The sequence below is a fragment of the Mya arenaria genome, chromosome 15, assembly GCF_026914265.1.
Source record: "Mya arenaria isolate MELC-2E11 chromosome 15, ASM2691426v1".
Classification (NCBI taxonomy): domain Eukaryota; kingdom Metazoa; phylum Mollusca; class Bivalvia; order Myida; family Myidae; genus Mya; species Mya arenaria.
Window position 1 is genome coordinate 1,758,880 of NC_069136.1, and position 20,320 is coordinate 1,779,199.

At 35.2% G+C, this 20,320-nt stretch overlaps 1 protein-coding gene across 1 annotated transcript in view; it reads left to right on the forward strand.

Moving 5' to 3' along the window:
• Positions 1-5,133: 5,133 nt before the first annotated feature.
• The window catches only part of LOC128218910 (cytochrome P450 3A29-like), a 29,586-nt gene continuing 14,399 nt past the window's right edge, over positions 5,134-20,320 (forward strand). The window contains exons 1-11 of the mRNA XM_052926683.1: positions 5,134-5,275; positions 6,529-6,628; positions 6,808-6,860; positions 7,769-7,865; positions 9,334-9,456; positions 9,680-9,768; positions 9,985-10,133; positions 10,498-10,628; positions 11,651-11,729; positions 11,970-12,127; positions 13,154-13,248. Coding sequence (XP_052782643.1) covers positions 5,199-5,275; positions 6,529-6,628; positions 6,808-6,860; positions 7,769-7,865; positions 9,334-9,456; positions 9,680-9,768; positions 9,985-10,133; positions 10,498-10,628; positions 11,651-11,729; positions 11,970-12,127; positions 13,154-13,248 — 1,151 coding nt within the window. The 5' untranslated portion in view covers positions 5,134-5,198. The remainder of the gene's footprint in view (positions 5,276-6,528; positions 6,629-6,807; positions 6,861-7,768; positions 7,866-9,333; positions 9,457-9,679; positions 9,769-9,984; positions 10,134-10,497; positions 10,629-11,650; positions 11,730-11,969; positions 12,128-13,153; positions 13,249-20,320) is intronic.

Here is a 20,320-nt window from a genome sequence, read left to right on the forward strand (position 1 = left end):
ATATTTGAAACAAATACCACTGGTCAAAGCTTGATGCATCAATCTCTGCTGAATGTGGTTGGCGTATGTCTTCATTCCAATGTACATCCTGCTGATAGGCTATTTCACTCCAGGAATACACATCCTCCTCAATCACCTGACTACAATGTCTACCACCAACACGACTCAGATGAAGTCCATCACGACCCAACACATCAGCGCATTCCTTAATTGTATATAAAAACAGAATGCATGGTTTAACAAACTTTTCAATCATTGGAATATTAAGTCTTTATCTTTGCTATCTTCAATATACTATCTTGTTAACCAAGATAAACAAAAATAATGATATTGCTCATATACTGTTTTTGAAAAAGTTGGTGAATATTATATAAATATTGCATGCCTTCCCATGTGACAGTACATATTGTTAACATGAGGGAAATACTGTTACCCGAGGAGAAGCCGAGGGTAACAGTATTTACCTAAATGTTGACAATATGTACTGTCACACTGGAAGCCATGCAATATTTATTTTATTATACCGAACACAGTTACATTTATATACATGATATATAAGATTTTTACCATAACACAACTTTCAAGTTTAATCAATTTATTCTGTAATTATTGTTTGTTTACTTTAGCTGTCATTTTGTTGCAAATGTCGTTTAGAAATAAGACAAACACCAGTTGTAACCAGATTCACAATACATTTTGATAAGCGCTTACCACCTCAGACTTGGGAAACCAAAAAATGCTTATTTTAAGACGTGCGTGCTATGTGACAGTATCATGTCAACCGGTCAAAACGATACTGTCAGTGTGTGACAGTACGAAATTGCCCATGATGGGTATATGAGAAATTAACATGGGCAGGTCACGTGACTTATAATAATGATATATGATATACCAATGAAATAAACAATATCATTATGACAACCAATATCCACAAAGGCATAAAAATGCATTACAGTTACATATTTCTACCTGTCTATATAAATAAGGATCATCTTAAATTTGCCAAATATCTACAACTTTTATTTCTGTATTGCATAAACTTATTTTGTTGATTTATACCTGAGCTCCATATCCAAGGAATCTGATGTATGGGATGGCCTCTGAAATGTCCATTAGCATGGTGTTAGCATTCTGGATCCATCTGTTGAAGACTCTCGCTAATGTTGAAGATACTCGTCTGTCATTCTTTTTTCGTGGCAGAATAGAACATAAAACAATTTCGTCGCGTGGATACTATCACATACCTCAGTGACTCTCCTTTGAAATAAATATACATTATTAGACTATTAATAAAGCCAAGGCAAACAAGTAGTGACTTCTTCAAATAAAGCATTATAAAGTCGTAATAACACTTTGTCATAACTTTCTTGAATCAGGCATATTTCATAACATTAAAACTTGAGGAAAAGGAGATTGAATAAAATTTCATAAATTGTTATATTACTTAGTAGACAAAATGTGTGTCATAGAAATAGAGTACGCCAAAGGGAGTTTTTAAAACCTGGTACCTTGACGAAGCTTATTGAAAAGACTGCTTCTTACGTAATAGAATCAAACATATTTAATGTGTACCTATAAAACACATCCTCTCTGGCTTGAACATCATTGGAGCCAAGATGAATATAGACACATGGGTAAAACTCCTTCTTCAATGAAAGCTGCAGAACTGCCACAAATCCCTTCTTGTCATTCACAAACTTGGCTCCTACAATTGAGGTAAACTGAACAATGGTAGCTTTTGTTTTTATGTTTTCTTTAACCACGACCCCCCCCCTTTGGGTCCAGAATACCGGTGACTTTGACTCTCGGTCCAGCAAATCCCGGGTTTAACCCCAGCCCTGTGGGGACAAACTGCTAACCCTAACCCTAACCCCGGTAAGGACCATTTCTTGCTATTTTTGGTGCGAAAGGGTGTTGGGGGGGGGGGGGTAGTTACAATTGACTGATGCATTAATAATATTATTTTGGTATTGGATGGTTCAAATCAATCAAGAAACATTTGATTCAATAATTAAAATGGAATGGAATACGCAGTACCATATTTTGTGATATGATTGGCGCATGGAATTTAATTGGTATTAAATAAAAAAACATTTTTCCTTTTCTTTTCACATAATAAACTGTTTAAAAAGTGGTTGTGTGGAGTTTTTGTTTGTCCATATACATAAAAAATTATTCAGTTTAGCTTGACTAATATGTGGGATGTTTAAACAGGAAAAGTGAAAAGAAAGAAGGTCTTTGACTAGAAACTTAAGAAAAACATTTTGTATACACCAATCACTTTAACAAGTACTTTGAGCTAACAGGGACCTTTAGATGAAATGGCTGAGAAACAAGGCAATATATGACATTTTTACTTCTAGCAATATATTGGCCTACATGTATCTGTACCTTGTGTGGGTAAGAACCACCAGCCCAGTAAGCTCAATAGGTTAGAGAACTGTGCTAGTGTTCTTACCGCCATGGGTTTGAGTCCAAAAGAAGGCTATTATTCAAACAAACAATATTTCCTCCAAATTGTTTTCCTTACTTGTGTCAATAAAAGGTAAAAATGCCAGAATCAGCTAATAGGTTAATTGGGGCCAAGGAGTGTAAAATGTGTGAGCAAGAACAAGCTACAAAATAAATGGCGGAGTGAAGTGAACACTGTGTGGGTAATGGTAAATAGACATGTTATCACTTCTTAATGCAATCATTATGATGTGAACAAGTTTGTCATGTCATGATTTTTTTCATAAAATTCACTGCAATTTGTATATATATATATATTGTATATATTGCAAATATGAAATTGGACAAAAAATAAGAATATTTTGGGAAAAATAAAATTAATGGTCCAGTGAAACAGCCTTGAGAAGCCTTTGCACAAAATTAATCACTGTAATGCCATGCTAGTGCAATCATGGTTTCAAGCCACACACAGGACGCACTCTTTCTCGCAGGACTACTAATAAATTGATATATCAAAAGCAAAATGCAAGAATCTCTGGATCAGCCTAAAAGGTTATTGGTGGAAGGCATGAAGCGTGTGTATATGCGTGTCTGTGTGTGTGCATGTGTAAAAACCAGCTGCCCAGCTAGCCAATTGGTTAGAGGGCTGTGCTATTGTTCTGGTATTCATGTGTCCAGCCACCACACTGGGTACTTTCACTACCTCCAAGGATGTCTTTATTGGTGTCAAAAAAGAAAGAACCGAGTGCCAGAATCACCCTTAAATGTAAATACGGGGAAAATTAGAGAGTGTTTGGATAAAAAATTCTACATGTCCGGAAAGCTCAGTTGGTTCGAGCAGTTCTGGGTTGAAAGCCAACACTGCATGGACACACTTTTCCTCACAGAATACCCTTGAGATAATAGTGCTACGCTAATTCACCAGTCAATATTGTAACCATGGCCCCCAGGGTCAGAGGAATAGCCGGGACTTTGACTTTCGGTTCAGCCAACCCCGGGTAAAATCCCTGCCGTGCGGGAACAAACTGATGGTTAAACCCCGGCCAAATGCCCCCGCACCTCAGAGACTCTACATAAGGCCCAATCTTGGCTTAATTTGGCGCTATGACAAAACCACCGTAGTCACCCGGCCCTGCGGGGCCACCTGGAAAGTAGAAACATGGCCCTTTTCCCCGGCTATCCCTGGTTTTCCCCCGGACCTGGGGGGGGGGGGGTTACAATTTACTGGTGCGTAACATAGTGTTTACAGTAATAACCATCAAATATATCAGAGCAAATTGGATACAATAAGGAATAAGGTCTTCGGGTTGATGAAATATGTCGTCTGCAAAACTGAAGGAGACTATAAGTTGAATATTGTGGCAGATTATTTGGGTTATATTACATTCACTAACATCTTTATGCAATATTGAAGCAAAATAGTTCGCCATAATCATTTAAATAACATCCATTTGCCTTTTAACAATGTGTGTACCTGATACTGTGAGGCATCGAATAGTGGACCAATTTGGAATCGCTGCTTGGATACGATGTACGTTGGAATCACCTGCCACAAGCGCACTACCAAGACATCCACTTGAATCTGCAATGGAAGAAAACACACGCTCCTCGACCTGGATGTGCATCTCGACAGAAAATAAAATATAGACAAATACTGCTGGGTTTTTTAAAATAAAGTCGCGAAATCAAATGACGATTCACAATACAAGCGAAAACGCGATAAATAATTCTAGGAACTTAATTCAGTCACAATTATATTCAAAAAAAAAGGCGCGAGTAGTATTTTGATTTAAAGTTTGGTCAGCGATGACATCTAAGCAAGCTTAAATCTCAGTTTCAATCTCAAGAAATTCGAATCGAATCTCTCTCGTGAGCTTTCCGTGACAGAAAGCATCAGTTTCCGGGTCATTTCTCCAGAAGTGTGCGTAGATCGTAACCTTTGCAATACGTCATGTGCTATTTTAAGCATTTTCCATATAAGGTAATCCTCTACTTCCGATACCGAAAAACTTACAACAGGCTTCTCTTCAATAAGCATGACTATTGTCTCACACTTACTGACTCTAGGTTAAACCATTTAAATAATCATGTTGAAACAATGTATTCCCAAATAATATTATGAGATTTCGATTATTGTGGTCCGATAGTCAATCGAAATGCTTGGTCCGATTCGATTCGAGTATCTATAGCAAATGGAGTCCGATTTTCAAACACTACAGCCAAGTATTTCAGTTGAGATAAAATATTAAAGCCCGAAAAGCCACATGGTGTTGTTGAAATATTGAGTGATTAGGTTAATGTTATGTTTTGTTATTTACTCGGATGTGTCGTTGTACAAAGTCCAGGTCATGTTTGCTTTAATTTATTATTATCTAAACATGCATACTCATAACAAAAGAAAATACACATGTGAACAATACTATAAAAGGCAAGTTCGCAGAATAATCTTTCAGAAAAGAAAAACACACAGCTGGCTGTTGACAATGTTATTACATCAGCATCTCTCATATTAAAATAAACAGTCAGACATACTCTAGCGAAGTAAAAGAGAAATGCATCGCCACTTAAAAATTTAAACTCTTGGTGTCACATGCTATCTGATAATTGAGCGTAAACCGTACAGTGTTTATCAAACACAATTTTCCATGCTTACTTCCCCTAGTTATGATTACGCCTCTCACCGCTATCAAAACAAACACGATCTAGATAATGACTGCCCTTGAAACTTTGCCGAAATAAAAGACGGAATGGAGATCTTTGCGTTCAATACCGTTTTTTGGAATATTATAAAAACCTTACTTATACTGTTTCTGTTTTCCATTCTGTAAGTAGTTGTTTTGTTTATAATATTGAAAGTTTAGACTATTTGATCACATAAACTTACATACTGTATATAGATTTTATAAAACGATGTTTTTTCCGGTTGACATTTGAGAAGAAAAAGACATATTATTGACTTGAATCGAACTACCAATTAATCATATATATGGGGTAACATCATTTTTGTCCAACAGGTGGGTTTAATAAATCACACTGAGTTGCAGAACCTTTTGCATGTAGAATGTCAAATCCATAATCTTATACAGCCACTTCTGCGTTTAACCAATGTGGTGGCTGAATTGAAAACAATACTGCTGCGGTGGGATATAATAATCAATCCACATTTAACGAAGGTCTTCTATGAGATGCCATAACCAATATAGATCTTTATATAAATTACTTAATTGTTTATAAATATGTTAAAATCAATATGCACTAATATTTTCATGACTTTGCAGTAGCCTCAAGTAATTAATTGTCATCATTACCTTTGGAGCAAGTTTTTAATATTTAGATATATTTTTAATATATATTCAGTGGTTTGTTATTATCAGTTATTATCTAGAAATGTCCATCTACGTCAGCGCGAGTAACCCCTGAAGTAGATGATGAACAAGGCTGTTGATTTAACATGATAACTTTATGTCATTTTATTTTTTGACTTGACATTTAACATAGAATATACCTATTTATCTTGGAAATCGAATCAATTTAATACAATGAAAAAACTAGGGACCAGCCCAGAAGTGGAAAATTGAAAAATCAAACCGTGTTTAGGGTTAGTTACAAGACATTGGTCTAAACTACAATGAACAATTGAAAGAAACATAATCACTTCGCATACACAAACACAAGCACCCAAAACAAACTTACATACTTTATACACACAAAAAAAACAAACATACCCTTGTCAAAATTTATTTGCCGTTAAATAATTTGATTTACCACCTTGGGACGGTCAGTGAAACAAGAGTTCACTAGAATATGGCCATATATAAGTGAGTTTAAATCTTGGCGTAGTCTACCCTCGAGAAATTCCCTTTTACAATAATCCGTTACAAAAGTTTAAGTCAAACCATAATCGGTTTTAGCTCTAGTTAAATCAATAAAACATCTAATCCGGCCGTAATTCCTATATATGTTGTCCCAGAATATTTGCTTCACCATATTAAACAACTTGACATTTGCATCCTCATACATTTTACTCCAATGGTACTGAAAGAACAATAATGGTGTAAATACAAACTATGTTTTAAGGTATGATTGGGTCCAGATGCTAATATGGAAGCACAAATACAAGATAAAAGGTCCCTTCCCCGTTCCTGTATTTGGAAACTTGTTGACCTACATCATGGCCGTAAGCGGATTTTTATTTTGTCTTTTTTTTCTTGCCTGGTATTGAGAGTTAGTCACACAATTTTTAAATAGCGAATTATATATATATATATAATGCAACAGGGTTTAAGCAAGCATTTTCGTCTGCCAAGTGAAGCCAGTATTATTAATATTAAATCTAAATGCATGTAAATGTTACAGCCTGGTGTCGATCATCACCGTAAACAGATTGAAAAGTATGGAGATGTTTTCGGGTAAGTGCAATTATCGCAGTAATTCTCCGACGGGGCATGTTTCTTTGCTGGTATCATTGTCCTTAACCGTACTGTATCCTTCTCAAGATGCCGACCTTTTTAGATACATTTTTGGTCTGTCCTGTGAATGGTTTTCATATCTACCATTCAAGCTTGTAACTCCAACAAATGATTTTCATTGTGCATACATTACATAGATGTTTTATTTTTCAATTTTTAGTCAACACATCAATACGAAAATAAATTATGTTCAACATGAACATATTGAGGTAAATAATTCCATCCATGTAATGTAGAGGCTCAAGCGAGTTATATTAAAAGACTACTTTTCGTTGTGGAAAAAATATATTTGTTAATATGTTAAAATTTTGAAATACATTATTAATATAAAACATATCAGCTGTATCAGAGATAATAAAAAGTGGTACACCATCGTTTCATTCTTGTTGTAGTACCATTAGAAAATTACTTTTTTTGTAATAGTATTCAGAATTGTAACTAGACCTATTAATTAGTACAATATACATCATATATATATATAAAATATGTAACAAGATTAAATGTGTATTGTTGAGCCTGATCAGTGTGTTTGTAATGATTATCGCCTGCATTTGGATTTGGTGACTTATATTAATTGTTTCACGGTGGGTCAAATGTGACGTTTAATAATTTAGAGCTCTTTTTCAACTCCAAGACTTTCCTCCGGGCGTACGGATGCCCATTTTTAAAAATAGACTAAATAACCTATTTGAATGTTTTCCTGCATATTTATAGATTTGAGCAATTTCATTTGATCACTTTTATGTTGGAAATTAAATCTATGCATTCTAACATAAACATTAATAAATCGTTTGACATCACGCCCTTAAATATATTGATATGCATACACTTTATGTTATATTTTGTAGAGGACCCTCGGGCTCAATGAAGACCTTGAACGTTGCCAACATTGAGTTGCTGAAGAAAATCATGATCAAGGACCACGTTGAGTTCCAAAACCGATATGTACGTTTTCAAATAAAGGATAGGTATTAGAAATAAAATGCATATGCGCATTTACTCGACAGTGCTAATTTACCCTTGCCCTCGGGTGAGGATACTTGGCGAGCAGAGCAAATCATCATATGAATAGTTTTGTAAGGCTGTTTGCGAGTCTGTCAAAAACAGACAAATGTAACTATGTACTGAGCGTTCTATCAGTTGTCGGAGAATGTTACCCATGTTGATGGATGTTGAACAGTATACAGTTGTTGCATAGGCATTTGTGTAACAGTCAAAACTTTGTCAAGAGGTGGATGAGATGACATTCTGAACCGTTTCCCCTTGTCATTTAGGCCTCGGGACAACAGATCAGAATGTCATCCCGACACCGATACTGATTTATATCCTGATTATATATTTTTGTTCAAAGACGAGAAAGACCATACTTTTGTAAAGCGAATGTATTGAAGCGACATTGTTTGTTTAAGTCTGATATTGATTTGTTTACGTCTGGTAATGACCTTGCCATTTTGACGATTGAGCGCTTGAAATTTCTTCGGTATTCTCTGTCAACAAATTAAAATTACAATATTCATGCAAAAAGCTACAGAAACAAGCTCAATAGCAAAACGTTTAAACATAAACCCATTACCAGATATTTACGAGTTTAAACGATATGCATTTTATTTTTAGAATCTCGGTAAAACCCATGACGTACTTATGACGTAGACTCACGCGCGGGGAAAAGTTCATACTGTTACCGGTCAACAGTTATAAACATTGTAATTTTGATAATTATTTGTGAAACAGTCGAAAATAGTGAATTACATTTATTTAGGGCATAGGGTAATAATGTGAATTGTTTTCACGTCTTTACACAACCCCCAAGATGATGTGGCACGCGGGAATGGCTGATATGGTTAATAATAAGGTGACACATTAAAATAATAGTTTACGAACAACAGGGCACAAATGCCACCAGTGCAATTGTATTTTTTCTTCCTGAGATTCTCTAACTGTTCTGCTACTGTACATGCTTGTTAACACTAAATTCTCTAGGGCAAACGTTTACATTAAAGTCAGTTACAATATGTATGGCGTGATTTCCGTCTTATAACTGAGGTTCAACATGCCTTCAATTAACCTATGATTGATTTTGTTTAGCATTTTGTTTGTGGCGTCCTACACATACAGTCCAGTGTTTCATATTACATTAATAAGTCTATATTTTTGATCACGAGGACGCGGTCTTACTCTAGCGATGGAGATATGCTACAACGGCAATTATTTGTGATCTTGTAGCATTATTTTGTTATCTTGCATTCTATTCAATAGAAAACAATATCTGCTTTGCAATATGTTGATGGCTATTGAGTTTCAGTTTAACAATGTCTTTTGCTCGAACTAGTTTATTGAAGTTAATATTTTTACATTTTGCTTTCGACATAATTTGACATGCAACTTGTCGTTCACCACATACTCCTGCTTCCAGGTTTTCCCAGGTGTGTCCGATCCTCCACCTGTAGATAAAACATTGTTAAATCTGGAAGATGAAGCGTGGAAACGCGTCAGAAGCATTATTACCCCCAGCTTTAGTGCCGGAAAATTGAAACAGGTAGTCCGATAAGTGTCGTGGTGTATGACCGGGTTTTGTGCATGTGTATTTCTGTATGTTTGTTTGTTTTGTTTTGTTCCATGTTGTATATCTAATAATTGTGACCCTGTCCAAAATTCCTTGTTGACAAAAAGTAATTATCCCTAAAGAGTCCATACTGTTGTTATATGTTCAAATAGAATATGTGAAAATCAGTCGATGCGATTATATTTTGCATGTGTAGATGACCAAACAGATGAATTCCTGCGCTAAACTGCTCGTTGCCGGCCTTCTAGAAAAGGCAAACTCAAGGGCTGTAATAGATCCAAGAGTGTAAGTCCCATTTAGCTGCGTATAAATGTGAGAAAATTCAATTTGTGATACGTTTAAATTAACGAATTTAGCTCGATGTGACTCCATAAAAATGTCTCGCCCGTAGATCCAGATAATAAAATAAACATATAAAGAACAATAAATGTCGTTTTAATTTAAATTTTTCTATATTTGTTTTGGTTTATATGATGAGAGAGCTTATATCATCAATTGCAGACATTTTGGCTGCTACACCATGGACGTTATTGCCAGTAACGCTTTTGGAATTGTCACCAACGCCTTCAAAAACCCCGACGACCCGTTTATTTGGCACGCGAAAAAAATATTTTCTACGCCAGTCATCAATCCAATTTTTCTTTGCATGTGTAATGTTTGTTTGAATACTTATAAGTATTAATATTCTACTAACAAATCTTCCTATGTATGATAAATGCTCATCTGTTAATGCACGATAGCCTTGTTTGTTTATCGAAGTTTGAAATGTTATGATAAAGGCGTATGAGAAAATACTGCATATATATATATATTGTATTTACTTTATTCGTATATATTGAAGTGAAATACCATTTCAATGAAACAAAAAACTAAATATATCTATTTACCCTATTTAGAAAATGGGCTGTTATTAATTGACAGTAGTTGTTGATCCATGATATTAAATTCTACTTGTGTTTTATTCTGTGTTGTTCTTGGTTGATCTTTGTTGTAATTAACATTTATATATTTCAGTTTTGTTCCCGCGCATTATGATTCCAATTACAAACCTGTTTAAGTTTAGTGCTTACTACCCGCAAGATTCCTTGGCCTTTTTCCGTGACGTTTCAGCCAAAATCATTGAACAACGAAAACAAGATCCAGATGTAAGTGACGATTTGATTAGCTTACCTAAACAAATAAAGCTATAGATGGTTGTCTATGCAAGGTGTGCTGCCCGAGGAATCAATAAAATCTGCAATTTTCGCTGTCTTAAGTCCAACCCCTTGACCCCTTGAGCATAAAAGTATTCTAAATCAGTCAACAAAAAATAGCAAGTAAGATATAGCCAACTCTAAACTAGTAAACTGGAAAGCTATCACTTAGTTTTTAAAGGAACTATATACCAGATTGGCACCAAAATAGTTTTTTCAGTAACGAATCTCAGGACAATTATTTAATCAAATGTTTCACTTTTTGATATCATAATTGTAAAAACATGAAAAAAAGAAAACGAGTCGGAGACCTGGTTCGAATCGGTGTTGCCAAAATTACAGTCACGTGTTGAATCCACGTGCTATGAAGGTTTACCCTTAACATTTGGAATTTTTAAGCTATATCCCTAACTTGGTAATATGTCGTGATAACATCGACTAGCCAATCACGCATAACAATGAAGTTACCAGTTAATTGTAAACTATGTGGTTCTACAGTTAGTTAGTTTCAATGCATTTTACGCATCGATACCAAGTTTTTGTCAGTTTTCTACAATTTCCTTTTTTTTCGCTATATCATCATACGGTGTATAGCCCCTTCAACTCCTGGGTTAAGGGAATCACGACCAACAAAAACCTCCTTATAAGGATAATCAGTGGGAAACATACATTACAGTGCGAAAGCGCGTGATACGTTTAGTGGAAGCTTGCAATAGATTCGGCTCGATTCGGAATGTAACGTTTCGTGCTTAGTTGATGAATTTTATTCTTATGCTTTGAAAAACAAATATTCTTAAAACAATCACGCCGGTTAGGTTATTAAACGATAATCAGAAAACAGCAACAACATTTTTTCTCTTTCTTGGAAATCTCTCCCTCCATTCTAACGCATTATCCATGCTCCGTTTACACTATTTTAATCACATGTTCCCAAATAAAGTATTATGCTGAAAACCCCCTCTGTATTGTTGTAGGCAAGCCGAGTGGATTTGCTTCAACTGATGCTTAATGCGGAACTTCAGGATGATGAAAACGAGAGCAAGACCACGAAAAGTACTCCAGTTAATTTATTTTCTTTACATCAATACATCAATAGTACACTTTATTTAATACAGGATGATGTTTTTAATAGATTTGCTGCCCCGTTTCAATTATCTAGCAAATGTTTGTTTTTTCATTCGAATTCCTGTATATTATTCGGTGTCGGTAACGTGGAAAACGAGTTGCACTTCAACCTAGAATACTGCTCAAGTCTATACTATTGGTAGTTTTAACCTAATTCGATCATTTCAGGATTGTCGGTGGAGGAACTTACTGGCCAGATGTTCATAGTGCTTGTGGCTGGATACGAAACCACCGCATCCCTTCTGCAGTATGCGGCTTACGTCTTGGCAACAAACTCTGACGTACAGGATAAACTTATAGCCGAGATAGACAACTGTATTTCTGAGGTAAGTTATCAAATTACTCCTTGATGTCGTCTGTAAACACTATTTTCTAACTGAATGGTTTTATTATTCATTTTATGATACTTTAAGTACTTTTAAGAGCAGTTATACAATGGATTATACAGGAAAAAAACCAAACAACCAAGAAGGAGGCGAAGTCTATCGTTTTAGGCACAAGGCTAGACACAAAACATGAGATACACAGCGTCCGGACGAAAGACGATTGGAAAGGCTCGCCTTAAGCACTACGTGCCATTGTTAGCACGAAAATGACTTTTATTTACATAGAATAATATCTTTGTAGAAACACCCCCAAACCACCAAATAGTTTTTTTTTTATTTTATCCTACTTGTTTTTATTCTCTCAATGGAGGACATGACATGTCTCAAGTTATGCACCCTCAAGCGTCACTTTTTTGTTCCGCTCCATGTGTGTATATCGAATTTCAAATTTGTGTTATATGCAAACCAGACTTTATTGCAGACTGATCCAAGGTTATTAAATAAGGCAATATGTTTACGAGAATGGAGAATATGGACAAAATATGAAATCAAATTGTTATATGTTACCGCCATAAATTGGCGATAATAGCCCTGAACCGGTTAAAGGATTTTCTTTCTTAAATTAAGTATCTCGCTGATGGTATGATACAATGACTTATAATATTTTAAATTCTTTTATTTATTAACTTGATTTAAAATTCATCATTTATGTTATAAAACCCTTTATTCGATCTTAAGAAATTAAGATAAGAAATACCTTAAGATGCTTTATGAATACCGACAAAGACTCATATACCAGGGTTTTCGTTTTTTGATATGACAGGTATATTAACCTTCACCATTTTATTTTAGATTTGCAAGTACATTCACAATAGACAGATATAAATCTGATGAATGGACGTTGAGGCTGCAATATAAGAATGATAAGTGAAATCATTCGATTAGACAATATAATAACTTGCATTCATCTAGTTAAGCCACATTAATAAAAACAGGGTAAGTGTGTGTATATATATGTGTTAACAGGATGTCCAAGAGCTGAAGTATGACGTGATTCAGGATATGGCCTACCTTGACCAAGTTATCAACGAGACATTGAGAATGTATCCACCACTTGCATCGTAAGTTTTTTTGCCAAGATTGTGTTCAAAGTATATTTCCCAAAGAACACCACAAATAAATAAACAAGTAAATAATTTATAATGATAAATGGTGCGAATATTACATGGCTACAACACAAAGATTTAAAAGTTAAGAAAAATGTCCATATATATTTGTATAACAATACATCTGTTTAAACTACATGGTCAGTAGCAAAGCTTTTTATCAAAGATTAGATTCGCGAAAACATGAAACAAACAAAAAACAAATAATGATACCATTAATAATAGCTGCAAACAGACACCACACTAGCCCAACAAAGGAAATCACATTCATTAAATGTCTATCGAATGACATCGGGGGAGTCATCTATTCGCGACCTTTAAAAACAAGAGCAAAGAAAATGTAACATCTCCCACTCAGCCAAGTTTCTATACTGAATACTTTATTGTGTTCATGCGTAACCAAGACGTATATTGGACTCTGTGTACCACATAATGACCAATTTAGAATGTTTTTTGCATACAGTCTAGCACCTTCTTAGTCCCGAGTTCTCCGTGAAAATCTATACATGCCGTCTCATATTAGGAGTTTAAATCAAAGTGAAAAACCTTTAAAACCTTTTTTGGCTGACTCGGAGTGTTTAGGCATGTGACTTCATTTTCTTCAAATATTTACATTTTCAAATCATTTGGAAGGAAAGATTAGCTAATACATGTCGCTTTTTTAATATTGTTTTCTTTATTTTTTCCCAGTTTTAGAACAATGATGCTTTCTATTATGAAACTCTATAATCACACAGTTTTAAACCGTTTAATTTATAAGGCAGATTGTGTGTGATTCTCATAATTTCAAACAATGACTGCATCGTATCTTTGAAAAGTTATTGCATTATGTGCTCTGAAATGTATTCCTCCGTCTGCAGATAGAGTTGGGATCTCTAATCATAGAAGTACTTGGGGTGTACCTATAAGTTTATTATTATTTGTTTTATTGTTAAGTTTCCTCAAGTTAATGTATACTTTGATCAGAAGCACCTTTTGCGAGTGAGGTTTGTGCACATTAACTGGTTTAAACCTGCAGTAAATTTACATTTTACCGACCGTTCCAAGGCGGTACCTAACATTCTTTGATAACCTTTTCACATGTTCCTTGTTTGTGATTTTTTTGTTTTTGTGTTCTATGTCTTATGCGTTTACCCAGTGCCATTAAACCGAGTTTATGTTTAAACCTTTTGCTACTGAGCTTGTTTCTGTAGTTTTTCGCATAAATATTTAAATCAAAGTGGAAACTACAATGGCAAGTCGATCAGCCTAAACTTTAACCAACATCATGTTTGAAGGCACAACAATTAATGCCTAATATATACTAAATAACAGGCACAGCGCTACAGTATGGAGCGGTATTTGGGTCAAAAATGAAATGGCAATGTGTTAACATTTAAATGCTTTATTAGTAATCTCTTACAATAAATTCCATTCATGTATTGTTTAATTCGTTGTTATAAAGTGCTATATCGTTATTTACATTATGTTTTCTATGTTTCATGAAAAGACATTGTCTGTATCATGCTAGCAAATTTCACGATGTTGCAAACCGCTATGTGTCTAATGCTAAACGCCAAACCGTTATGTGGCTAACGCTAAACGCCAAACCGCAATACGCTTAACTCGATTTCGATTACGAAACTAAACATGTAAATGTCAACTTATCACTGAAATGTTGCTTCGTTTGATTTCAAATTGTTTTCTTAATTTGCAAATCGGAAAGTGACTACGAAATTGTCTTCATATATTGCGAATCAGAATGTGTCTATTGCTTAAGTTCAAACCGCGATACGATAAAACTAAAATTTGATCAATACGAAACTGAAGATGAGCTTGTCAATGTTAGCTTCAACTAATCAACTGAGAAGTTACTTCCCCTGACTTTTAAAATTGCAATTTTAACTAAGTTGGGACAACAGGGCCGATGAAACGATAATCTACAACTGCCCAAATGAAGGTATAAGTCACCTACAAATGTGAGTGATATTTTCCGTACCAATGTCAAGTATTGTTTTCATTAAGTAGTGTTGGCAAACGAAAGTAATAATATATAGTCCATATAAAGGGTCCGCATATAAACGGACCGCATCATTAATCAGTCTAAAATGCCGTCCATGCTTGTTTGTAATGTTTATATACAGGCTAAACATCATTTAAAAAAAGCCTGGACGGCATTTTAGAATGACTACCGCGTCAGAGTCATTTGACGTTGTTTTGTTGCTTGCTAATCCACCAGTCAATTGTAACCACGGCCCCCCAGATCCGGGGGTATACCGGGGAAATTGGCCGTGTTTTTACCTGTCAGGTGGCCCCACAGTGCTGGGTGAATGCGTTGGTAATGTCTTCGCTTTAAATATAGCGGGGAATGGGCCTTACCTGGGGTCCCTGGGGTGCGGGACATTCGGCGGGGACTTTACCATCTGTTCGTGTCCGCAGGGCGGGGATTTTAGCCAGGGTTGGCTGGACCAAAAGTCAAAGTCCCTGCTATTCCCCGGACCCGGGGGGGGGGGGGCTATTATTACAATTGACTGGTGCATTATATTAAGGTGGAAAGCAACGCTGAACATATTTTCGAATTAATGTCTTAAAATTGGTATACACTCAAAAGAGTAAAGGTCTAATTAGAGACTGTTTTTACATTTTCAATATTCGAAAAACAGTTTTGAAGCTACGAGTCATCAAAATATATCATTGACATCAATATTGAGACACCTTTAAATGTTTTGCGTTCCAACTAAAATAACTGATACTTGCATACTTGATATTATCGCTATGAAATGTCATCCTCAAGTGTGTCCTGTGAAACCCATGTTGTTTTTCTTTTCTTGGTTTACGTATTTTAATTTAAATGTGTCTAAATGTCAATATTTTAGTGATTTCAAAAAACGTCAAATGACTCTGAAGTGGCTGTTTATATGTGGACCCTTATAGACAACATATTTTAGTGCATATTGTTTGACAACATTAAGATACTAAGTAGTAACAATACTTGACCATAGTGCTTAAAATATAGCTCACGTTTGTAATAAGGTGAACTTATACGTTCATTTGGCCAGTAGTAGATAATCGTTACATCGACGCGTTGTCCAAATCTGATTTCAAACCAAGGCATCTGGCTCATTGTTTGTGTCTAAAATGTTGATTTATATCATTTTGGGTACATACAATGAGATAAACAACACATCTGAAGATAATTTATGTCTTTGATATACAAGAAAGAAACAAGGTATGTACATTAAAATTATTATATTTCATGGTAGATTCCGGTTTTATTTAAATTGCTTAAACAACATAGAAATAATCCATTTTTCAAAAGGTGACATGAACAGAGGAGTCTTTACCTTTTATAATGGTATGCAATATGTTGGTATAGCTATATTGGTTTTTTAAATAAGACAAACAAGCCAAATTCAATCATCCCATTCTGTAGTCGGAGACTGTTTGTAGCAAATTCCAATTTTCAATGTCCCCGTGTAAACAACTACAGAAATATTGATATGATTTTATGCCTCTGTAAATAGATGATACATTTTCATTTGGAAATATCAGAAAATGACAATTGGCACGATTTTAGGAACAACCTACATGTATTTTAGCAATCGTAACAACTCTGCCTTCTCTGGCAAGCTTCGAGAAAGACCACGTAAATAGTATTAGGGATATACGAAATTAAGTACTATACGGCGATTAACATTGCCAATACAAAATTAAATCTGAATTATAAAAAAATACTGAATGTCCCAGTCTTCACCATAAACTAACAAGAAGAGAACTAAAGCACTAACTAATTATGCAACCGAGTTATAGATCTTTTTATGCAGTTTTTGTCTAAATAAATTACCAGTCCCTTTGGCAATAACCATACGCCTCTTGAGAACTTGGCTAGACCGTATGTTTTTTATTACATTGTTTGAATATTTTTGATTTGCACAAAACAATGATGAGGACACTATGCTTTGCCAAAACCTCAACACATTTTCTTCAAACAAGAACAAGGAAATTCAGAATAACTTTTATTACATCATTTAATGATTTTAGAAAAATACACCCATACAATCAATGAAACAACAAGAGGGCCATGATGGCCCTTAAATCGTAAACCTGAGTAAAAGAGTTTAACCGTTGTAATCAATAAAGCTTGATATTTGTTCTCAAAGAATATTGAAAAATATACTGATCTAACATGTTGCCTGGATAATCAATGACAGGACTTGTCACAGTTGCCTGCACACTGACAGGACTTGTCACAGTTTCCTGCACACTGACAGGACTTGGTGATTGACTTCACACTGACAGGATTTCATTCAGTTGCCTGCACACTGACAGGACTTGATGATTGACTACACACTGACAGAATTTGATTCTCATATCTGCATACTGACAGGATTTTGTTCAGTTGCCTGCACACTGACAGGACTTGATAATTGACTGTACACTGACAGCACTTGGTACAGATACCTGCACAATGACAGGACTTTTTTCAGTTGACTGCACACTGACAGGACTTTGTTCAATTGCCTGCACACACACAGGACTTCGTTCAATTGCCTGTACACTAACAAAACTATGTTAAATTGCTTGCACACTGAAATAGTTTTAGTATAGATACACAAACAACAAACAATGCACCATCCAATAAAATCAATAAAGGGCCTTAAGCTCTAATAAACAAATATCAGAACACATTAAGCACCTTCCACTTATATCATTGCTTCTTCCATCTATGTCAACATCACCTTCCTTCACATGTTCAAAACCAAATTTTCTTTAAATCTATAAAGGCTTATTCACTTTCCACACAGAAGATAAGATTGTAGCTTAAAATAATCTACATGAAGTTCAATGGGAAAGTCTGATTATTAAATGTATTATTTAGTAAAAATGAAATTCCTTCTAAAGAATAACGTTTATAATAATTATTTGAATCTATGAACCTAAAAAATGAGCAATAATTTTAAGTGACTATGTTGAAGACTTAATAAAATTTAAAAACTAATCCCTTGTTACTAAAATAGAAAGAAGTGGAATCTCCACCAAAAAGGGAGACCATATAGCAAGACTTGCTGCCCTTGCTTCAAGAGTAAACTTTACATAACTATCAGTTTTAACATATTGTCCATTTTGTTGTTGTTGGTCAATCATGATCTTTGGTGTATTTTTATAGAGGGTCACTTAAGGACGCTTTCTGTAAAGTTTAGAAAATAGAATTTGGACTGGTAGGTTTAGAGGAGATATTTTTTCAAAGCAAAATAGGAAGTTAGCCATTTTGTTGTTGTTGCTGTAATTGTTATTGTTGTTGATTAATCGTGACCCCTTGTTGTATTTTTGTAGAAGGTCACACAAGGAAGCTGCCTGTAAAGTTTCATTGAATTTAAAACTGTAGTTTAAAAGGAGATGATTTTTAAAGCTAAAAAAGTCAGCCATTTTGTTGTTGTTGCTGTCGTTGTTGTTGTTGATCAATCGTGACTCCTTGTTGATTTTTTATAGAGGGTCATCCAAGGAAGCTTCTTATAAAGTTCCATTGAATTTGGGGCGGTACTTTCAGAGGAGATGCTTGTTAAGCAAAACAGGAAGTCAGCTATTTTGTTGTTGTTGATGTTGATCAATCGTGATCCCTTGTTGTGTTTTAGTAGATGGTCACCTAAGGAAGCTTCCTGGGAAGTTTCATTGAATCTAGCCAGGTAGTTACAGAGGAGAAATTATTTAAGCAATTGTTGACGGACGGACTGACTGACTGACGGACGGACTGACGGCCGGACGCCGGACAAAGACCGATCACAAAAGCTCACCTTGAGCATTTCGTGCTTTTGTTACCTAAAGAAGTAAAAATATTTAATCCCTTGTTACTAAATATAGAAAAACTAAAAATAATATACAATGACAATACACTGTTCAACAGAAAGGGAGACCATAGAGCAAGGTTTGCTGCCCTTGCTTAAGAGTAAACTTTACATAACTAAAAAAGATTTTAACATCAGATTGTTGTTGTTGTTGTTGTTGATCAATCGCGACCCCTTGTTGTATTATTGTTGAGGGTTACCCAAGGAAGCTTCCTGTAAAGTTTCATTGAATTCGGACTGGTAGTTTTAAAGGATATGGGTTTTTTAAGCAAAACAGGAAGTTGGCCATTTTGTTGTTGTTGTTGATCAATCGTGACCCCTTGTTGTATTTATGCCCCCACAAAGTGGCGGCATATAGGGTTGCCCTTGTCCGTACGTACGTACGTCTGTCTGTCTGTCTGTCTGTCTGTCTGTCTGTACGTACGTACGTCCCGAAGATTGTTTCCGATCTAATTCTTGAAAACCGTTTGTCCAATCCTCACCAAACTTTAAACACATGTTTGTGACCATAATATCTTGATCAAGTTCGATAGTCATGGAAATCGCTTTAGTCATTTAGGAGTTACGGCCCTTTTTTGCCAAAAATACTTCAAAAATATGTTTCCGATCTAATTCTTGAAAACCGTTTGTCCAATCCTCACCAAACTTTAAACACATGTTTGTGACCATAATATCTTGATCAAGTTCGATAGTCATGGAAATCGCTTTAGTCATTTAGGAGTTACGGCCCTTTTTTGCCAAAAATACTTCAAAAATATATGTTTCCAATCTAATTCTTGAAAAGTATGTGTCCAATCCTCACCAAACTTTACATACATGATTGTGACCATAATATCTTGATCAAGTTCGATAGCCATGGAAATCGCTTTAATCATTTCGGAGTTAGGGCCCTTTATTTCCCAACAATACTTAAAAAATATCACCTCGATGTAAATGAGATGTGGATCCAACAAGTTTTTTCCTGCCTGAATGGCGCCATATAACCTATACAGTCTTGCGATGCCGTAAAACCCAACTCAACTCAACTTATCCTATATGTGCAGATTATCCTGAATAATCATTATGGCTTATTTTCTGTGACAAAAAATCAAAGTGGGGGCATCCGTGTCCTATGGACACATTTCTAGTTTTGTACAAGGTTACCCTAGGAAGCTTCCTGAAAAGTTACATTGAATTTGGAGTAGTAGTTTTAAATGATGGGGGTT